The following is a 20935-nucleotide window of genomic DNA, read 5'->3' on the forward strand; positions in this document are numbered from 1 at the left end:
AATAAACTTTGTGTTTGGAACCAGAAAAAAAGGGGGCCTTTGGAGACTGATAAACTTTGTCTTTTGCATCCAAGTTAGGGAGTGAGGGCAAAAACACAGCTATGTAGAGCTGGGGTCAAGAATCTCCCTCATTCTGCCTTCCCTCCATCGCGGTCCTTCCTTCTGTTCCCCCAGCAGCCACTGCAGGAGAGCCAGCGGTCCTTGTAATTTTCATCCCAGCAAGTATGGACATACTTGATTTCCTTATGTGCCTATAAACTCTTTAGTCTCAGAAAGCCATTTGCCTTTATAAATCTCCCTAGCAGTGAGCTCCCTGGGATAATTATGAGTAATATATATTTGTAGGTTAATTTCATCAGCCCCACTCCAATCAAAAAAATCGATCCATCCAAGCGCACGCCTCCATCATAATTTTTCCTCTCCCTGTAAGCCCACAGCATTGACATCGTGATTGTCCCTTACTTTCTACGTCTTTGGTAAGAGCAGTGATGGAATGCGAGGCTTTCTACTGGAACTCAGAGCTGCCCCCAAGTCACAGCCATGCCCCTTGCTAGCTCTGTGAGCTTGGGCAAGTTTCCAAAGGGCGTAAGCCTCAGTTTTCATATCCATAAAATGGGAATGCTAATATCCCTCGTGATGTTGTGAAGATGACATGAACTATAACTACGTGACGGTCTCTGGAATAACAGAAATGATCAATGAAGGTAGAGTTTTTCTCCCCCCGCCCCCGAAAGAGGGAAATAATGACTAGGATGTGACAAGGTTTGTCTCTGTTTCTCTCATGGTTTTATGGTATACCCGCCATCCAAACAGCTAGCCATCATCCTTGGAAACTGCTAATTGCCAGATCAGCCTGAGGCTCCAGGCAGGCAGGCTGCTCTTTGAGTCAGTTCCCTCCTGCATCATTTCAGCTTTTCGGTTTAGCTTCATTTTTGTGAATGTCTCCAGCTCTCTGCAAAGGCCCTTCCGCCAGCTGGTCTGTGCCTGCTCCGTCTAATTCACCCCCATTAACCTGCTTGGTCAGCATGTCTTCCCATCTCCTGGCTGTGTTTTCAGGAGTGTGTCTGCCTGGAAAAGGCATTTATTATATTTACGTTAACCGGCCTCATTTGGCAAGGCGGTCCGGGATTTCAGGGCAGGAGCAAAGCGGATTCGATTGCACTGCCTTGATGACTGCATGCACTCTCTGCGGCATCTCCCTCGTCTGCCAAGACAGTAAACGTGCCCGCAGGAAGCCGAGACACAGCTCACCAGAGTGCGTGCAAGCCCGTCGGCAGCCCTGGTCCACGGCCGCTTTGTGCAGTCTCCATAGAAAACACGACCCTGTTTCAAGTCATGTACCTTTCGGTGAAGCCACCCAGGCAGGCCTTCTGGGATAGGGGTGTCTGAAGCCCCAGAAGGAGCACTGGCTGGACCCCTGTCCTCACGGGGACAGGGAATACTCCCCAGCCAGGCAGCATGGTGACCTTGGGTACCGTCTTAGTCTACACTACCATCATCATCTCTCCCATTGACTCTGGCACAGCCTCGTGACCAATCTCTGGCTCTGGTCCTGCCCCCTGCTCCATCCCTTCTCCACACTGCAGCTGTGCAAACCTGGGTATTATACCACCTTATTCATAATCACTGCATGACCCCCACTCACTCTGCATAGGGTGCAGGAGGCCTGACCAGGCTCTCATCACTGGCCTCTCGTCGTCTGTGCTCCAGTCACAATGAACATTTACAGTTTCACTCATTCATTCACCCATTAATTAATTAATTAATTCCTCCATCCACCCACTGCTTATCTAGCACACCGGGGAGCCAATGATGAGCAAAACAAACGCGATCCACCTCTCCCAGAGATTAAGGTTGAGGGTAGACACTGGCACTTGAATCACCACACCACAGTGTGCAATGACAAACTGAAGGGTGCTGGGAGGTGGGTGGTAACCAGGGAGATGAGACTACAGGACAGGCTCCCCAAGAAGTGACAAGTGAACTGAGAGCCGAGAGGGAAGCAGACATAACTCAGAGGACAGGGTGGCAGGTGAGCCTGACAGGGAGTGGGCACAGCATGTAAGCCCTGAGGCAGGAGGGAATGACATTTGAAAAACTGAAAGGAAGACCCAACGCCTGGGGGCCTTTAGCTCAGGGAACACCAGGGGTCGTGGGAGTAAGAAGAGACCAGAGAAGACAGGAAAGCCAGGCAAGGTCTCTCTGCTAAGGTTTGGGGAAGAGCAATGGAAGTCCCTGAAATAAAGGCACGAGGGATGGCATAATCAGAAAGTAAAACAGTACATGACAGTGGCTAGCACAGCTAATGACATTCAGTGGAGAGCCGTAGACATATACCATATAATAGGTATTCAAAGAGTCAATCAGTGGCATTTGGCTGTGGTTGGCTATGGTTGGCTGGGATTGGCTGTGGTTGGCTGGGATTGGCTGTGGTTGGTCGTGGTTGGCCGGGATTGGCTGGGATTGGCTGTGGTTGGCTATGGTTGACCGGGATTGGCAGGGATTGGCTGTGGTTGGCTATAGAGAAGGTGGACTGGGGAGAGACCTGTGAGGGTGAGACTCAGGGGCCAGTGTTCACTCACCAGTGAGGGTGGTTCTTGTGGTTGGACCGATGCTCTTGGGGACCAGCAGCTCATGGTACTGCTCGCCCGCCAGGGTGCTATACACAACCCTGTACTCCTGCACCTCTGCCTCACTGTTGTCCCACTCAAGGTCCAGGCTGGTCGCTGTGCGGGGACCCACCCGCAGGTTCTTGGGGGCGTCAATCTCTGAAAAGAGTCAGACATCATCAAGATCACACACAATAATGTGCCTGTGTTGCGCATCTTGAATACACACAAGTTTGCGGTGACAGTCCACACCTCCTGACACCCTGCCTCAAGTGTGAGTGACCCCAGGTTGGCCATGACAGATTCACGAGCAGTCTGGAAAGTTTTACTTGGGAGTTAGATATCAACACACTTTGCTCTTGCCCCATTACCATTCAGAATTTCCAGTGGCATTCTAGAAATTTTAACTGAACTAGGAAAAAAGCTGAGACCACATCGAAGTGATTGAGACAAAATCGAGTCAGATGAAATGGGACCACTGAGCAAAAGAAGGCTGTCAATTACAACATTCTGAAACTGTCTTCCTCTGGTTTACCTGAAGAAAATTCTAGACACAGGGCTGACAAAGGTAGGTCTATAGTTTTTATGTCTGGAAAAATATCTAATACAAGAATAAATAACAATAAAAGAGTAAGCTTTACTGTATACCGACATTTGCCGGCCCTGTCCGTGGGGGATGTGATGTGTGGAAAGAAGTGGGCTTTGGAGTCGGGCCTCTGCCTGAGCCCCAGCTCTGCCACGGGACCCTGGGCAAGTCTCGCCCCCTCACTGGGCCTGGATGGCCACGTCTGTAAAATGGGCTAATAATGTTGACATTTTAGGCTGTTGTGAAGATTAGACAATGCAAATGAAGTGCATGGCATGGCGCCTGGTATAAGAATAGGTGCTCAGGCCCTGGGCAGACTGACTGTTGCTCCTGAAGCTCTGAGTCCCAACAACAGGGCACCCCAGGGCTGGCTGTCTAGAGGCCCAGTAATTCCAACACAAGGAAGAGACCACCATCATTGAGGACTCTCCCATCATTTCAGGGACTGGTTCTCTTAAGGATCATTTTAGCAGGAAGCACACAGGCCACTGGTTACGAAGTAATAGGCACTGGCAGGAAAAACCGCCACCTAAAATCTTCTAAGTAGGGGCCCTTGCTGGTTGGCTCAGCAGTAGAGCTTTGGCCTGGAGTATGAAAGACCTGGGTTCGATTCCCGGCCAGGGCACACAGGAGGAGCAACCATCTGCTTCTCTACCCTTTCCCCTCTATATTCTCTTTGTCTCTCTCTTCCCCTCCCGCAGCCAAGGCTCCATTGAAGCAAAGTTGGCCCGGTGCTGAGGATGGCACCATGGCCTCCACCTCAGGCACTAGAATGGCTCCGGTTGCAACAGAGCAACCCCCAGATGGGCAGAGCATCGCCCCCTGGTGGGCATGCTGGGTGGATCCCAGTCAGGCGCATGCAGGAGTCTGTCTCTCTGCCTCCTTGCTTCTCACTTCAGGAAAATAATAATAATAATAAAAAAAAAACCCCAAACTTCTAAGTAGGTCTTGTCTTTGAAACTCAGGCTTTAACTTTGGAGTGAACCAGCCATTTGTTCTGAGGAAGCCTGGACAAACCTTTTTTTTTTTTTTTTTTGTATTTTTCTGAAGTTGGAAATGGGGAGGCAAACAGACTCCCACATGCGCCCTACCAGGATCCACCTGGCATGCCCACCAGGGGGTGATGCTCTACCCATCTGGGGCGTTGCTCTGTTGTGACCAGAGCCATTCTAGCGCCTGAGGCAGAGGCCATAGAGCCATCCTCAGTGCCCAGGCCAACTTTGCTCCAATGGAGCCTCGGCTGCGGGAGGGGAAGAGAGAGACAGAGAGGAAGGAGAAGGGGAGGGGTGGAGAAGCAGATGGGCACTTCTCCTGTGTGCCCTGGCTGGGAATCGAACCCAGGACTCCTGCAAGCCAGGCCGATGCTCTACCACTGAGCCAACCGGCCAGGGCTTGGATAGACTGTTTTAATTTGCAAATGCCAGGCAAGGGTGCTCCTGCTGTTCCTGGGAAAGGCAGAGGTGTGGAACTCAGTCTGCGAGCGGCAGCTTCAGGGTAAGGAGTGTCCATTTCATGGTGGGGACTGGTCTTTGGGCAGATATGTTTCTTTTTCTGAGAAGCATTTCCTTACTCAGTGTGGCTGTGGCAACCGGAGGCTGTGCCTTCTCGAAGTGCCGTGGGCGGAACTTTTCTAGTGTTTGGGTGGAGAGGAGGGCGGGCTGAGAGGCCGCGGGAGGACTGCTCCACACCACATGCTGCCCAGTCTCATGCCAGTGGAGAGGCTGGGACAGGGGACCAAACTGGTTTGGGGTGTGCGGCTGGAATAGGACTGAAGATGAGCTAGGGTTAGGGTTCAGGCCGCATCCTGTACTTTAAAATCCCAGACCCTGGAAACTCCGGTTTTTATTTTCTGGTAGATGGTTTTGTTTTTGTACCAGGGCTGTGCCCTGTGAATAGGGCACAGTGCTTTCTCTGAAGGGACCAGACATTTCCAATGTCCATTATGCCAGAGGAGGTCAAGCCTGGGGATGAGGGCCCGGTGGGTGGGGGTGTCTTAGGACAGGCATGGAGGGAAGTGTTTGTTCTCCTGAGTCTTGAAAGCAGACATCCAGGAGGGCAGCGGAAGACCAGCCCGAGGGTGGGAGCTGGGCTGGTCCCTGTGGCACGTGGGCAAGCCAGGGGCAAGGGCAAGACAAATGTCTAGTGGGGGCCCAATGGAGGAACTGGGGGCTCTGGACTCTGGTAACAGCCATATCTAGTCTCTAGAACATAAAGTAGATTCAGCAATTTTCCTGCTGAAAACTGGCCTCTTGCTTCCTATCACAAACTCCTGACAGTGACCTGCAGGCTCTGTGTGATCAGGCCCCACCAGCTTCTTAGACATCATGTTGTAACATGTCCCCCTGACTCACTGTGCCCCAGCCGCTGCCTTTGTTCCTACTCCTGAAACACACTGAACTTATTCCTACCTCAGGCCTTTTGCACTGGCTGCTGCTTTTGCCTGAAATGCTCTTGCCTGGAATCCTCAGCTGGATCAGGTCACGTAGGTCTTGATTCAAATGTCCCCTCCTCTGAGAGGTGTTTCTGAACTGCTCTCTCTACATCATCTGGGTCACTTCTCAGCATTGTGCTCGTGACAGACATGACCCTGTGTGCTTCTCTCCAGCTTCCTTGTCCAGTTTCCCCCAGTGGAACGTAACTCATGAGAACTGGGATCTTGTCCACCTTGTTTATTCTGTAGCCTCAGTGCGTAGGACAGTTCTTGGTACCTAGCAGGTATTTAGTACACATCAAGTGACTGAGTGACTAATGTCAGTTCTCTGTCCTGTCTGTTCCCTTAAAGCCATTAGAAAAGTCTTGTCAGACACTGCAGCTGCAGGGCTCGGAAGGATGCCTGGGACAAAGTGGTTCAGGGACACACACAGCCTTGCCTAAAAGCAACCTGAGCAGGTTGTGGCTCTGATGGCTGTGAGTTGGACCTTTGTGTTGGTGTCCTGGGGCTGCTGTAACAACGTACCACGTCCCAGGTGATGGAAACAAAATGTCCCACGGACTAGAAGTCTGAGACCGAGTGTCAACAGGGCAGCTTCCTCCTGATGACCGCATGGGAGAGTTGGTTCCATGCCCCTCTCTGGCAGTCGCTGGCACCTTTGGGCTCCTTGGCTTGCAGAGAATCACCCCATCCCTGCCTTTGTCTTCATGAGGTGCTCTCCCTGTGTGCATGTCTGTCTCTGTGTCCAAATTCCCCCTTTTTATAAGGACACAGTCAGAGTGGAATAAGGCCCACCCCAATGACTTTCTTTTAATTTAATCATCCAAATAATTTCACATACACAGCTCCTGAGGGGTAAGGCTTCCACATCTTTGTGTGGGACATGATTCAACTCATAACAGCGTTCAAGAGAGGTTCAGGGTATTCAGGTTAAAGTGGTCGTCTCTGGTTGGGCAAAAACCCTGGTGGCTACATTCAGTACCTCGAGGGGTATGCTCAGAGAGAGGTCCCCCAGCAGGCAGAAAATGTCCCAGGAACACCCCTGAAACTAACACCGGAGGTCCGGGTGGGGTGGGGTGGGTCTGGAGACCAGCTTGAGCTTCCTGGGGCCGGCACCCTCTCATCGTGGGCCTCGGTGGGCTCCCATCCGGGCCTTTGCCTTTTCTGAGCAGCTCTAAGACCCAGGCAAACATTCCACTCACCAGGAAGGAAGCAAATCTCTGTTTTAATTGTCTGTGCAATTAGCATACTCCCGGAGTTGAAGCCATCACCTGGAAAAGCACTTTGGCTAATGTGAATTTAAGCGGAGTTCTGAAATGACTGAGGGCCCAACTGCGAGGGTCTAGGCACGCTCATCATTCAACCGGCACCTGCCAGCCCCGGGCCAGGAGGCTTATTTGCCAGGCTGCTCACGTCTCCCCCCTACACCCCCACACCCCCAGGGGCAGAAAGAGGCAGGGGGGGGGTGCAGGCCGGGGCCACATGGAGACAGCAGCCGCCTAACAGCTGCCAGTCCTCCTGGCAAACAGAGAACCAGGCCACCACGGACCGAAACGCAGGACGGGTTTCCAGGAGGCAGAGCGTAATCGTCTCGATTGGAATTTTCCTGGGCCGCCAGCCAGTCCTGCCTCCATCTTGTCAACCTATAGCCCAAGCATTTGCTTTTCATCCGCTGCTCAAGAACCCGCGCCCCCCTTCTGCGCATTTTTCGAACTCCTTATCTGAGCAAAGCACAAAGCAACCACTTTTCAAACAAAAACTATTTTAGAAAGAATGCAGGACTCGTCACCCACAGGCGACCCTACAACCTAAGCAGGAGGTATTGTGGGGTGCAAGGGGCGGGGCAGGAAAGGCTGACCTTGAATTCACCATGGAGGGACCCTGGGTGAGGTGGGACCTCACGCAAGGCCCTGAGCAGTTCGGGTGAGGTGAGGGAGAAGAAGGGAAGAGAATGGGCAGATTTTACTTTATTTTAAAGGTGTGTTCAGTCCCTGAGCTGCCGAGGTGTGTTCTGTAAGAAATCTGACCAACGCCCCCGGGTGGGGTGGAGTCCAGTACAGGGGCTAGAGAGGGGCTCCTTCAGAATCAGACCCTTCCATCAATGTCCACACTCAATCCTTTTTTCCAAGGAAGCTTGGCCCCCTCAATGTTTCCTTCTGTGTGGAGGGAGCCCCATGGGTAAGACTCCTAGCCTCGATCTTTCCTCACTCTGGAGAGGATGAACTTGGCACGGTGGTGAGTTCTGTAGCAGGACCTGGGCATGACCCTTCTGGTCCCTTCTCTGGTGGGAACATTGGTCCCCAGGAGTCAGGCCTCTGCTTGTTCCTCTGTGCCATATCTCTGTACCTGAGTAGCCCCCCCAACTTCCACCACGAGAGAGACTTGCTCAGGTCCATGGGGGAGTTAGTTTGCAAGCCCATCTGCCTCTAATACTAAGCTAAGTGCTTATGAATCCAAGGGATATTTTGGCCTCCTCCTGTCTTATTCTTTGCCTTATTAAACAAATAGAGGAGCCTGACCAGGTGGTGGCGCAGTAGATAGAATGTCGGACTGGGATGCAGAGGACTCAGGTTTGAAACCCCGAGGTCGCTGGCTTGAGTGCAGGGTCGCTGGTTTGAGCATGGGATCATAGACATGACTCAATGATTGCTGGCTTGATTGAGCCCAAAGGTCACTGACTTGAAGCCCAAGATTGCTGGCTTGAGCTCAAGGTTGCTGGCTTGAGCAAGGAGTCACTTGCTCTGCTGTAGCCCTCCGGTCAAGGCACATATGAGAAAGCAATCAATAAACAATGAAGGAGCCACAACAAAGAATTGATGCTTCTCATCTCTCTCCCTTCCTGCCTATCTGTCCCTATCTGTCCCTCTGTCTGTCACACAAAAAACAAAACAAACAAATAAAAAAAGAGGTAGAGGATTGAAGTGCTATTTATTGAACCTCCCTGATGTCCTCCAATTGGCTTACTCCACCCAATAACAGGCTCGTAGGCCACAAGCCCAGGCAGGATGCATGAAGGAGTGACTCTCCTTGTACTGTACCCTGTCAGAGATGCTGGCTCTTAGATCTTACCAATGCTAGCAGCTTCCTTTGATCCCTGGAATGACTGAGTTGGCAGACACATTCCTTGATATGTGACCTCCCCAGGGCATAGAGGCCGAGACTGAGAATCTGGGTTAGATAAGAGACTCACAGTCTGACCATAGGTCCCTGTGGACCCAGTCTGAGTGGCAGGCAGCCTGTTTTTTGGTGCCTTGTCCTATTTGCCACTAGCTGACCAGCCACGGGCTCCGAGAGAGTCAGGGAGCACATGCCCGTGAGGTCAGGCCTTTCCCGGCTTTAAGAGTCCCAGCAACTTTGGGAAGTGGGAGGAGGTCATCACAACAGGACCAGGGGACACTGACACAGGCTTTATTCTGGGGGAGCCAGACCTCCTCTTAGCCTTTGAGATAGCACTTACAAATGGCAGTCACAGGACCTCAGGCGAAGGTCGGCTTCCAGGGGTGCAGGTGGGACTTTGCACATATCCAAGGGGTGCTATCATGGTAGTTATAGTCATGATGGAAGTATAGGATTATTACAACAATTTCTGCCAATAGCAACAAAGGGGCCCCTTTCCTCAGCTCTCCCCAGAGGGCCACGTGGGCTCATAATATGGCTTTGTAAATGTCTCCAAGACGATGTTTTCATTTTACATGTGAGAAAGTTGAGACCATGGGACGAGGCTTGTATCAGATCACAGGTCTGGCTGGTGACATAGGTGTGTCCGTCTCTGGCGATGCAGCACCAGCAGGGGCCCCCAAAACCTCTCACTTCCTTTTTGCCATGTCTGCAGTGACATGGATGCCCTAGGACATGTCCTCGCACTCTGGCTGTGACCCCTCTGGCCGTGACCCCTCTGGCCATGACCCCTCTGGCCATGAGCCCTCTGGCCGTGACCCCTCTGGCCGTGACCCCTCTGGCCATGACCCCTCTGGCCGTGACTCCTCTGGCCATGACCCCTCTGGCCGTGACCCCTCTGGCCATGACCCCTCTGGCCATGTCCCCTCTGGCTGTGACCCCTCTGGCCGTGACCCCTCTGGCCATGACCCCTCTGGCCGTGACTCCTCTGGCCATGACCCCTCTGGCCGTGACCCCTCTGGCCATGACCCCTCTGGCCGTGACCCCTCTGGCCGTGACCCCTCTGGCCATGACCCCTCTGGCCGTGACCCCTCTGGCCGTGACCCCTCTGACCGTGACCCTTCTGGCCATGACGACGCCATCAGCTGGCTCGTCCCCTGTCTCCTGGCCCGAGCCCGCCTGCCCCAGCATAGCCTTACCTGTTGTGAACTGGGTGGTCGTGGCCTCGCTCTCGTTGGCCCCGCGGACGGCGCTGGCCCACACCTGGTAGCGGGAGCCGGGCCGCAGGGCCTGGACGGAGTACTGGCTCAGGGGAGGCTGCAGCCGGAAGGTGGTCTTCCCGCCTTCTCCGCCCACCAAGCCGTACTTCAGGAGGATGAAATCGACTTTGGCTCGAGGAGGGGTCCATTCCACGAAGGCCACAGTGTCGGAGACATCTCGCACCAGGATCTGTGTGGGCCCATCAATGACTGAACAGGAAGGATCAAACAGAAGAGGAAGTCTGAGAAAGGAATATGTGACATCTATCTGTTCTCTCCCTTCTCCTTCTGTTAGCCGAGTCAGGCAGGGAGCAGATCACTGTTATCATCCCATTTTACAGATGGGGAAAAGGAGGCACAGTGAGACGAAAGCTCTCTTCTGAGGACACAGCCTGGGATCCGGGTGACCGGTGCTGGAATTCAGCTCTCTCGAATCTTGCTGTCAGCAGGCTGTGGTTTTTCTGTCCCAGCACTCCCAGTTTGGGTGGCAGGGGTGAGAGGGGGACTTACTGGTCAGAGAGGGCCAGTGCTGCTTGTTTGCAGATAAAGGAACTAAGACCTGAGCACTGAGCTTCCCGTGTGTGCCCACGGCCCAGCACTCACCTTCCCTGAGCCCCGAGGAAAGCTCTGTGACATCGTCGGCCTCATCTAAACACCTGAGACTTCCCACTTGGTTGCCAAAGAGGGTGTCGGGAGTACCCAAAAGAGGTCTCTGCTCAGTCATACAAACAGCTCTCAACCCAGCTGCTAGACACTACCAACACCCAATAGACATTTGCATTTGTGGTATGAAACATCCCTTCTGCGGCATGTTTTTAAAATAAGAAAAAAGAGACCTCAATTTCGGAACAGCCTCTGGTGGGCTATTTTCCCCGACCTGTTCTTGTATATTTTTGAGTCAGGACACTGCAGCCACACAGAGTCCCTCCAAGATATTCAACATGTGTTCCTCATGAGCCCTGGCCTCTGGCACTGAGCAGCTGAGAGCGGTCATTCTTGTGGAATGGCGTTACCCTAGAAACCTGGCTGGTTTCCAAGGGGGTCTCACCAGTCATGGCACCTGTACCGACTTGGGATCCTGTTCACATTGAAGTAGATTCTGGGCACAGGGGGAAGGTGAGAGAATGTGGCAGGAAATAGAAAGAACTCGATTGGAATGAAAAAGAGTATGTATGTCTGACGCCTGACATGCCCTTCTATGGAGCACTCAATTACTCGTTATCTTCCCAGCTTCCATGTGTACGTTTATTATGGAACCACACCCCTCTGGCTGGAGCCGATTAATATTAATATTCTTCAATGGTTTGGAATTAGAACTAGAAACTCTGGTTAGCTGAACTTGGACCATGAGAGCTGCTCTGGCCATTCTCTATCCTATTCATAGAAAACATCTGATCTGGGGAAAGAGAGAGAAAGGGAGAAAGAGGGGAACAGAGAGGGAGGGGGGAGAAGAGAGGGAAATGGAGGGGGATGGAGGGAGATGGAGGGGGACAGAGGGAGAGCGAGGGGGGGAGGGGAGTGGGAGAGAGATGGAGGGGGTGAAGGCTGTTTGCCTGGGGACCCAACCATGGGATTAGTGTTGGAACTCTCAATCTCAGCCCTGACCGCTGCCGGCTGGTCAATTCATCAATCAGGCCTATGTAAGGAAGCCTTTATCAAACCCCAAAGGACTGGGTTTAGTGAGCGTCCGTGTGGCCCTGTGCCCCTTCCAAACTACACAAGGACAGAGGCTCCTTTGATCAGGACCTCTCCCTACATGTCTCTTCATTTGGACGTTGCTTCACAGCCTTTAATATCTTTTTTCTTTCTTTCTTTAAACCACACTGGTCTGTAACAAGCCTCACAGAGTCTCTGCGGACAGTGGGCCATCGGGCCTAAGTAACAAATGCAGCTGAAGCAAGGATCCACTTATAAGGACAAGAATATCTTGGTTGGGGGTAATGATTTACTGCTTTTACAATATAAATTTCAACCAGGTCTACTGGCCAGGAATTTAGTGCAACTAAATTCCATGTGTGAGCTTAAGAGCAGTGTGTAAGTGAACTTTACAATGTGTGTACAGGTGTGGCTGGCTGCCCACCTCTATGCTGTTTTGAACTGAATTCAGAGCCAACAAAGGAATCCACAGAGAGGCCAACCCGTGACCTCACAGTTTATAAACAGACTTTTAAGAGCCATTGCCCACTTTGTGGTTTCAAGTTGGCTATGCATTTGTTAATTTAAATAAACTCTAATCTTGCTTTCAGATGTCTGAGACCTAAACTGTGGCTGTGCCCATAGAAAGGTGGTAGAACTTTATCAACAAACTAACAACACATGTGGACCTTATTATAAAACAAACAAACAAACAAAAAACCATGACATATTCTTGGGTGAGGTAGAAAAACACTGCAATGAAGCTATTTTAAGCCCCCCCCCCCCCCAAGCAACTCAGAAATCCTGTGCCTGGAGGGCTCGGTCTCAAGGAGTCAGTCTTTGCAAGGTCTTCTAATATCTTTAGTAATAAACCAGTGATCTAGTGAGCAAGCAGGTTTCCTGAGTTCTATGAGCTGCTCTAGCAAATTAATCAAACCCACAGAGGGGACATGGGCACCTCTGCTCTGAAGCCAGTCAGAAGCACAGGTGACAACCCGGACTTGGGATTGGCATCTGAGAGGGAGGACAGCCTTGTGGGACGGAGCCCTCCACCTGTGGCGCCTGATTCTCTCCCCTGGGTGGAGAGCAGCAGAACCGAGTGGAAGTATAGCGCACCCTGCTGGTGTCGCAGAGAAGTGCTCGGTGTGGGGAACCCCAGTCTCCCTGCCCTGCCAGAACTGGGTACAGAATTTTAGGAGAAAACAGAAGCAGCAATGAGTGACTGTGTGGAGCTTCTACTTATAGACAGCAACTCGATTTCTAATTTCCATTTTCTGGTTCAAGTCTCTCAGAAGGCCAGATGCACTTTTGGTCCTGCAGTTCCATGAGACTCTGCCCTTCCAGTAAATTCTCTCTTTTTTTTGCTTTAGCTAGTTAAGGACACTTTCTTTCTTGTAACCAGAGAGCCTTGACTAAGACTGGTTCAGTCGTCAATTCACACTGGACCACCTCCTGCTCCGTCTCTAGAGTGGAGTGTTTCTCTCCAGACAGACAGCCTCAGTCTGATCTTGGGTCTCTCAACCTTGCCTCCGAGTTAGGCCTTTTCCTGGTCACCCCTCGCCCCCCACTTTCCGGGTCTGGTCCAGTCCTGTTCTGTATTAAGCAGCTTATGGTTCGGGGTCCAGTGCCAGCCAGAATGGAAACCACCGGATCATTCTGGTGCTGCCTGGAGTTAACATGAAGTTTTGTTTTTCATAGTTAGGGTAACCGTATGATTGCACAGATGTACTGACATTTCCAACATGCCGTATTTAGTGGTTTTAGACAACCTGGACCTTTTCAAGTTTCACTGAATTTAATCACGAAAGGGGGGAAACATCTCCTGGCCGCTGTCTGAGCACGGTGCCTGAGACACAGCAGACATTCAGTAAACAGGTGTGGGATGAATGGAAGGAATGAACGATCCTCTGTGCCCAGGAGAATGACGGGGAAGAATTTCAATGAACTGGAACTTCTTGGAGGAAAAAAATGTCACAGAAACTCAGAAGACCATGTAAGGCCTGTGTCCTCCAACTCTTCCAACTGCCCTGACTCCCAGTCCTCGTCTGAACGGGGGCCCATATTAGAATGTGATTGTCTAGCAGAGTGGGCTCACTGCAGGAGCTCTTGTCATTTGCATTCCCAAAATGACCTGCCTGGGAGAAGCCAGTCTGAGAGTCTGATGAGGACTCAAGAGCTTCGCAGGAGGGGGTCGGTGTAGGTCAGGCCTCAGCAGAAGGAAATAATTAAACAATCGTGTTCTAAAAATAGTGGACACGGTCGGGAGCCAGCCCTGTTCTCTGCTCTGGGAGTCTACCTTCCCGTTGGCCACCGAGTCGAGTTATCCCAGCCCAGTCCGGAGGCGCCAGCTTGCTTTCAGACTCAGGCCCTGGTTCTAAACAAGCCAAACCCTGCTCAGAAAGCTGGCTGTGGTCAAATCCTCTTCTTTCCGTTTCTTCATGACTCTGTTCTCAAAGCCAAAGACTAACTGGGACATTTTACTTCATTGGAGAAAAAAAACACCTCTCCCTGGCTTTACCACAAATTTCTAGATCTGGAACTTTGACTTCTCATTTGAAGAAACTTCCAAACAAAAAATCCTGCAAATTCTCTAAAAAAAAAAAAAAAAAGGACGGTTTAGGTAGAAGAGGAATGCAGGGCTGGACTATCTGCTGTCAGTGCTGCCGATGATCGATAATCAGGAGGAGGGACATCCCGCAGGTGTAAGTTCCCGCTGTCCGCTAATGGACCGTCACCTTCCTCTAGCCCCGTTTTCTATTGATGCCTTCCGGCTAGCCAATCACAGCAGAGCCTTGGGGACCCCGAAATGTTCCGCGTCGGAAAGGCGCATCTATACATGTTACATGCGAGATACCAACTCCTCAGGTTCCAGGCCACCTTGGGGAACAACGCTGTGGACCTTCAGTCCCTGGCATCTGGAGGGACTTCTACGAAGCATGTGTAGTTTTATAGCTATGGGGTTCCTGCTAAAACATCTTTGGATTAGAGCACTTGGTTTAAAAGCCTCTTTTTGGGAGGGATGATACTCTTCTTTTTTTTTTTTTTTTTTTTTTTCATTTTTCTGAAGCTGGAAACGGGGAGAGACAGTCAGACAGACTCCTGCATGCGCCCGACCGGGATCCACCCGGCACGCCCACCATGGGGCAACGCTCTGCCCATCCTGGGCGTCGCCATGTTGTGACCAGAGCCACTCTAGCACCTGAGGCAGAGGCCACAGAGCCATCCCCTGTGCCCGGGCCATCTTTGCTCCAATGGAGCCTTGGCTGCAGGAGGGGAAGAGAGAGACAGAGAAGAAAGCGTGGCGGAGGGATGGAGAAGCAAATGGGCGCTTCTCCTGTGTGCCCTGGCCGGGAATCGAACCCGGGTCCTCCGCATGCTAGGCCGACACTGTACCTCTGAGCCAACCGGCCAGGGCCGATACTCTTCTTAAAGCACAAACTCTTAAATGGCTGCACAAAATATAAAGGCTCCGTGGCCGGAGGGTGTGATGAGCATGGGAGTGAGAGCCATTGGAGGCGTGGACGCCCCCTTCACTTCCGCCCTGAGGCGCTGTCCTGGAGCCCAGGACCCTAAGGGAACATGATCTGATTCCACAATCATCCGTAAACCAGTGTTTTCTAGACTGAGCCTAAGCCTCAGCACCTGATGCTGTTTAGTTTGAATCCAATGAGCAAAATATGAATCACTAAACCAACGTGTTCCGTTACATAGCGCTGTGGTTCCCTTCACTGGCCAACTCGGCCTCCGTTCTGCACTCATGACTGGCTTTCTTCAGTGTCAGTTTCTGTTTACGAAAACAAAGCTGTACCCACTTCACCTATCTCATGTACTAACAGGAAAAGTTGCTTAACCTTTGAGTCTCAGTTCTTCCACCCATAAAATAACCCAAAATAATACTAGATGCTATTTATAACTTCCAGAATATTCTTGGGGAGGGCACACGCACATGCACCATAATTACTAATTTATAACGTCAGCCTGTGTTAGCCAAGGAAACGAGAAGGCAAAACATGACACGGTTAATGAGTCAAACTTAGAAATATAATGATCTTGCATGACATGAACTGTGGGGAGGAAATAATAAACTTAAGTTGTCCCCTTGAACAGCGACCCAGCCCGCCCTTACTGGTTTTTAATGACGTGTTTTCCACGCCCTCACTTCTCAGTGCGTTCTCTGGGTATAGGTGGATCTATCAGGTATTGAGCACTCAGTCTCTTCAACACAGAGCCAATTACTTTCTGTGCTTTGTCTGATTTAATCCACATGTCAACGCAATGAAGGAGGGATTATTGTTCATCATTGTAAAGTGACTTAAGGTTCTGGAAGGATTGGATGACTTTCTCACAGTAGGTCCCAAACCTCAGGATACTAGGGACTGACAAATGAGACCTCTTAATGAGTAAGACTGGAAGAAACATACTGGCAATGTTAACAAGGAATTTTCCCCCTAGAATACTCTCCCAGGTTTTTCTGTGCTTGCAGGAAGCAATGAGGAAGATGTTCTGTTTAGCATCTGGTAAGAGGATCTCCACCTCCAGGTACCAAAATTGTTCTCAGCTCTGGGAGAAACCCTAGCCTCCCTTGGCCTCTACTTCTTGGGCAGGTCTGTAGTTCTCCCTCCTGAGTCGTCCGGTGGGTAGCCGTGGGGACAGAGGGCGGAGGCACTCACCAGTGGAGACGCTGGCCGAGGTGGGGGGACTCCGAGCCGGCTCCTTCAGAGCCACCACAGTGACGACGTATTCCTCCCCGGGCTTTAGTCCTGTCTGGTTGAAGGACGTCACGTCACTGGGGAGCTGGGCAATCACCCCTCCTTCATTGTTCTGGAGGGTTGGGTGGGGGAGGGGAGAAGCAGAGAAAGCAAGAGAAAATCACTGGGAGGGAAAGGTGTGCCACTGATTGCAAACTGTGATTGAAAACTGGGGACGACTACTCCTCTTCCCTCCATGATGACCGTAGCGTGTCCGGGGCCAGGGACCGCTCCTCAGGGAGAGGGCCACCACTCTAAGAGGATTCAGAAAATGGAGAAAACCAACGTTCCAGAACATTTCTTTGGCCTTTCCAGAGTCTGCTGAGTTTGCCAATAAAAATTAGTCACTAGGGGGTGCAGATGGGCTCTTGCCAAAGATGAAATGTTTGATGGTTCCAGTTAACATCTGTCAGACTTTGGGGCATTTATCATGATGAGCCTGTCCTTGGCTCTTTAGAAGAACAGAATTGTGTATGTGCATCAACAGCTCTTTGTATACACACAACCCTTTCCAGATGAAGACATTCCCAGTTCCTTTTTCTAAATGAGCCAGAGCTATTATTTTGCCATGTCTGGAGTTTCTCATGGTGTTGCTCTAGGCATGCAGAGGCAAATTAAGGTTGGTGGAGGCCCCAGGTGCAGAAGAAAATATTGGGCCCCTTAAACAGAAAGAGAGGGAAAATAAAAATACATGTTAATCATATTTTTAAATAAATAAAAAATATTATGTACTATTAATGTTAAAATTGCACATATAAAACCAAATTTGGTGTCATTAGAAAAAAAGTGTAAAGTTAGGGTTTTGTGGGGCCCTTCAGAAGTCAGGGCCCAGGGTGCGTGCCCGGTGCGCCCACAGCATCTGCCATTAAATCTGCCTCGGCGGGTGTGAATGTGTCAGTGTCGTGTTTCCTATTCACCCAGATGAGTTAGGAGTCAGGAATACAACCAACGAGAAGTACAGAGGAGAGAAAGAGGAAGCATGAAAAAAAAAAAGATGACAAAGGAGAGGGGAAAGAGACAAAGTGGTAGGAGGGGGAATGAGAAAGATTTATTATCTGTACCTACCCATTTGTCTTTCTATTATACATCTTTTGTGTGTGTCCCTGGAAATGGGAGACATGAGAGGACTTTTAGGGGTACTGCCCTTCCCCCTATTTTTTGGTCTCTTTTCATGCTACCCAGAGTACCCTCTATGTACTTCATGGCCATACTCTTAGAAATCAGCGTGACAAATGGCCTCAACCTACAGACCACACAGTTATTCCATGTGGCCATGTATTTGACCTTGGCATGCCCTAGCCAGCCCCTCAAATTTTTCACATGTTGCATGTAAAACAAGCAAAGCTGGTATAGTGTTTTTCTGCCTGGTCAGTAGGGTGACATGAATCTCTTTGCATTCTTATAAACCTATTTGTCTCCATACTTTACCGATCATTTTAACATAAATAAGACATACAATAAAGTATTTGTATAGAATGTCTGTTCAGATGTATTTAGCTTGCTATGACATGATTCCCTTCATATAAGGGAGGCAGGGGCACTCTCATATAGTGGTCAGAGCTGTGGAATAGGAAGTGGACGCCCGGGTTCCTCGATTAAGCCTTCCACCAACCAGCTGTCTAAATCTAAGGTCACAGACTCTTAGTCTCTATAAACTACACAAACTGGATATAAAAATGAAGGGTCTTCTCTGTGAACTTGAAGGTCTTTTGTGGCTCCAGCAGTCCATGCTTCTAAGAGTGGAGAAATCAGTCTTGTTAGCCAAAAATGTGTCATGTGTCATTAAGTCTGATGAATGACTGAAAAAATGCTATTTGATATTGAGAGATGAGGCCAGAGGAAGGAGTATGATTAAACATTACACCCCCGTGAGTGATATGGTTAGGAAGAACATCTGTGGGGTCAAACAAATCCCGGGACAACCAGAACTAGTCAGGTAACTCTGGCAACATGGACACATTAGTTTTAGGATTGAGAAAATAAAATACTACTTCAAAGAATAGAAAGGAATCTTGAGGATACTTTTAACTCAAAGACTAAAATGTAATTGATTTGAAGGAAAATTTTTCTCAGTTAATAGGTGTTTTTTGTTGTTGTTTTTTTTTTTTTGACAGAGAGAGGGACGGACAAGGACAGACAGACAGGAAGGGAGAGAAATGAGAAGCATTAATTCTTTGTTGCGGCACCTTAGTTGTTCATTGATTGCTTTCTCATATGTGCCTTGACTGGGGGGCTACAGCAGACTGAGTGACCCCTTGCTCAAGCCAGTGACCTTGGGCTCAAGCTGGTGAGCGTTGCTCAAACTAGACGAACCTGCACTCAAACTGATGACCTCGGGGTTTCAAACCTGGGTCCTCTGTGGCCCAGTCTGATGCTCTGTCCACTGCACCACTGCCTGGTCAGGCTATACTTGGTGCTTTTATGTTACATCTCTAACCTTTAGAGACTAAGGCTGCGCCAGCTGGCGCTTGGTGCATCTGTCCACACAGAGTGAGGCTGGGGCCTGACCACAGGATTGGCTCAGTTTGGCTTTTCCTTTGTCCCAAAGAGAAGCACCAGCTCTTTGAAAGGTTTGGTCTTCAGACCCACTAATCACAGTTCACTAAACCTGAGACCTTGCTTAGCAGAGAGCTGGGGCTGGTGGCTACTTCCCATATCCTCCTGTCCCCTAAGGCCAGCATGCTAGGCTCAGGGTCAGTCTTGTTGGTTGTCCCCTCACCACACCTTATAGCCCAGACACCCACAAAATGTCCCTGTGTGTCCTCAGTGATTAGAGAGAGAGATGGGGTGGTGCCTTCCTCGCTGTCCCCGACCCCACGTTGAGGGCAGAAACACTTCACACAAGGACGGTAGCAGCCCGACAGGTGGCCTTACCTTTGGGATGAAGCTGATCTCCCACCCATCGAAGGAGAAGGAGAAGGGCTCCCACTGCACCTCCACGGTGGTCTCTGTGATGGTCTTGAACCGGAGCCCTTGAGGAGTGGACAGATCTGGAACACAGCAGTGTGGGTGGCCATGTCATGGCGACCCTTGGCAGGGATGAAGAGCATCACCAGGGGCCTTGATGGGGTGTGCTCCCCCCATGCCATGGTTGTGGCGGGCTATGCCAGTCTCGCCACATACACGGCGGGCCCCAGGTGTAGAGCTGGCCTGCTCCCTTGCGGCCCTGGTGCTAAGTCATGGGGGAATGAGTAAAGGCAACAAATCCAATCTAACAAGTACATATTCGTGCTTTCTAGTCTATAGTATGTTATTATTAAAATACAAAAGTCACACTTCTTTCACTAATGTGGTAAATCTCGGTGTTTAACACAGGCCTTTTTTAGAAAACCCAAGAACTACCTTTGGAGGCTGTGAGGATTCCCGAGAGGTGGCAGGACAGATAATGTCGGTGTGACCATTCCACATTCAGGAAATGGGAGGCACCGAGAGCTAGGGGGCCAGAGATGTGGCCTGTGCCCACTTCGGAATGCACAAGAGGGTGCTATTCTTGACCCTCTGATGGGAAGGAGGAGTATTTTGTGAGCTCAGATCACCAAGGGCAGGACAGCCTGAGATGTCCATTTCGTGTCCAGAAGCGAAGCAAAGTCATACACAAAGGACAAGAGCAGGTTCCGGGAACTGGCTCTTATTTCACTATTTCCTTCTTTTCTCTGGTGCTACCTTTATTTCTCTCTTCTCTCCCTCACTCACCTTTGCCTCTCTTACCTTGTTATTTTCTCCTTCTCTGACTCTCCCTCTATTGCTCCGCACATGCACACACATGCACACGCACACACATGGAACACGGTGAGTAAGGTGGAAGGGTGCTTGTGTGTCCCGATGGTGCTCTGAACACCGGCCCTGAAATGTGCCAGCGTGACTTTTCTCAGTTCTGTAGGGAGCCCGCTTCCAGTCCAGCTCTGCCTCTCACGGGATATTCCTGCTGAAAACCAACCGGGTCTCCTCCCCACGTGGAAACTCCCTCACGCTTCCTGGTTGAAAGGCAGGGCGGATTCTGAGCCCATTTGAAGGCAGATCAGGGAGTTTACAGGATTCTGTCCTTGTCACCTGGGAGCTTGCCTGAGGGGATGCCCTGAATTGGCATAAGAGACAGCACAGGAGATGGAAACCTCATCACTGCGTGTGCACGAGGATCAGAGACAAGACGTTTGGGAGGCGGGCTAGGTACTCGCTGTGGTGACTCATCCCCAAGCAAGGTGGGGACAGTGGCAGATGGTGACCTGCCTCTCCACAATCACTGTAGATATTTAAAACTAGTTCTCAGGCACCAGAAAAATTGAAGAAAAAAAAAAAAGCTCAAATATAAGCAGAGATAATTTTAGGCATAGTAACAGAGTCAGCATTCATAGGAAGAATCCAATATGGTAACAGGTATTTGTCACCTATAAAGAAAGGGACAAGACAGTCCTCTCTGCCTGACTCTATCTTTTCATCCTTCAAAGCTCAGTTCAAGTCCTTGGGAACTTCCTGAAGCCTCCAAGCCAACTCTTTCCACTTTGACCGCCCCCTTTTCTGAATTTTCATGGTACTTGTCAACCAAATTCCAT

At 50.5% G+C, this 20935-nt stretch overlaps 1 protein-coding gene across 3 annotated transcripts in view; it reads right to left on the minus strand.

Moving 5' to 3' along the window:
- Positions 1 to 20935, minus strand: part of TNR (tenascin R) — a 384873-nt gene that overhangs the window by 50299 nt on the left and 313639 nt on the right. For all 3 annotated transcript variants that reach the window (XR_010749415.1, XM_066371569.1, XM_066371571.1), the window contains 4 exons: positions 19260 to 19375; positions 16308 to 16458; positions 9943 to 10212; positions 2583 to 2768 (listed from right to left, as the gene is read on the minus strand). Coding sequence is in view for 2 of the 3 variants with exons in the window: in XM_066371569.1 (XP_066227666.1) it covers positions 2583 to 2768; positions 9943 to 10212; positions 16308 to 16458; positions 19260 to 19375 (723 nt within the window). In the remaining variant the exon portion in view is untranslated. The remainder of the gene's footprint in view (positions 1 to 2582; positions 2769 to 9942; positions 10213 to 16307; positions 16459 to 19259; positions 19376 to 20935) is intronic.

This window comes from Saccopteryx leptura, chromosome 2 (genome assembly GCF_036850995.1).
Source record: "Saccopteryx leptura isolate mSacLep1 chromosome 2, mSacLep1_pri_phased_curated, whole genome shotgun sequence".
Lineage (NCBI taxonomy): Eukaryota > Metazoa > Chordata > Mammalia > Chiroptera > Emballonuridae > Saccopteryx > Saccopteryx leptura.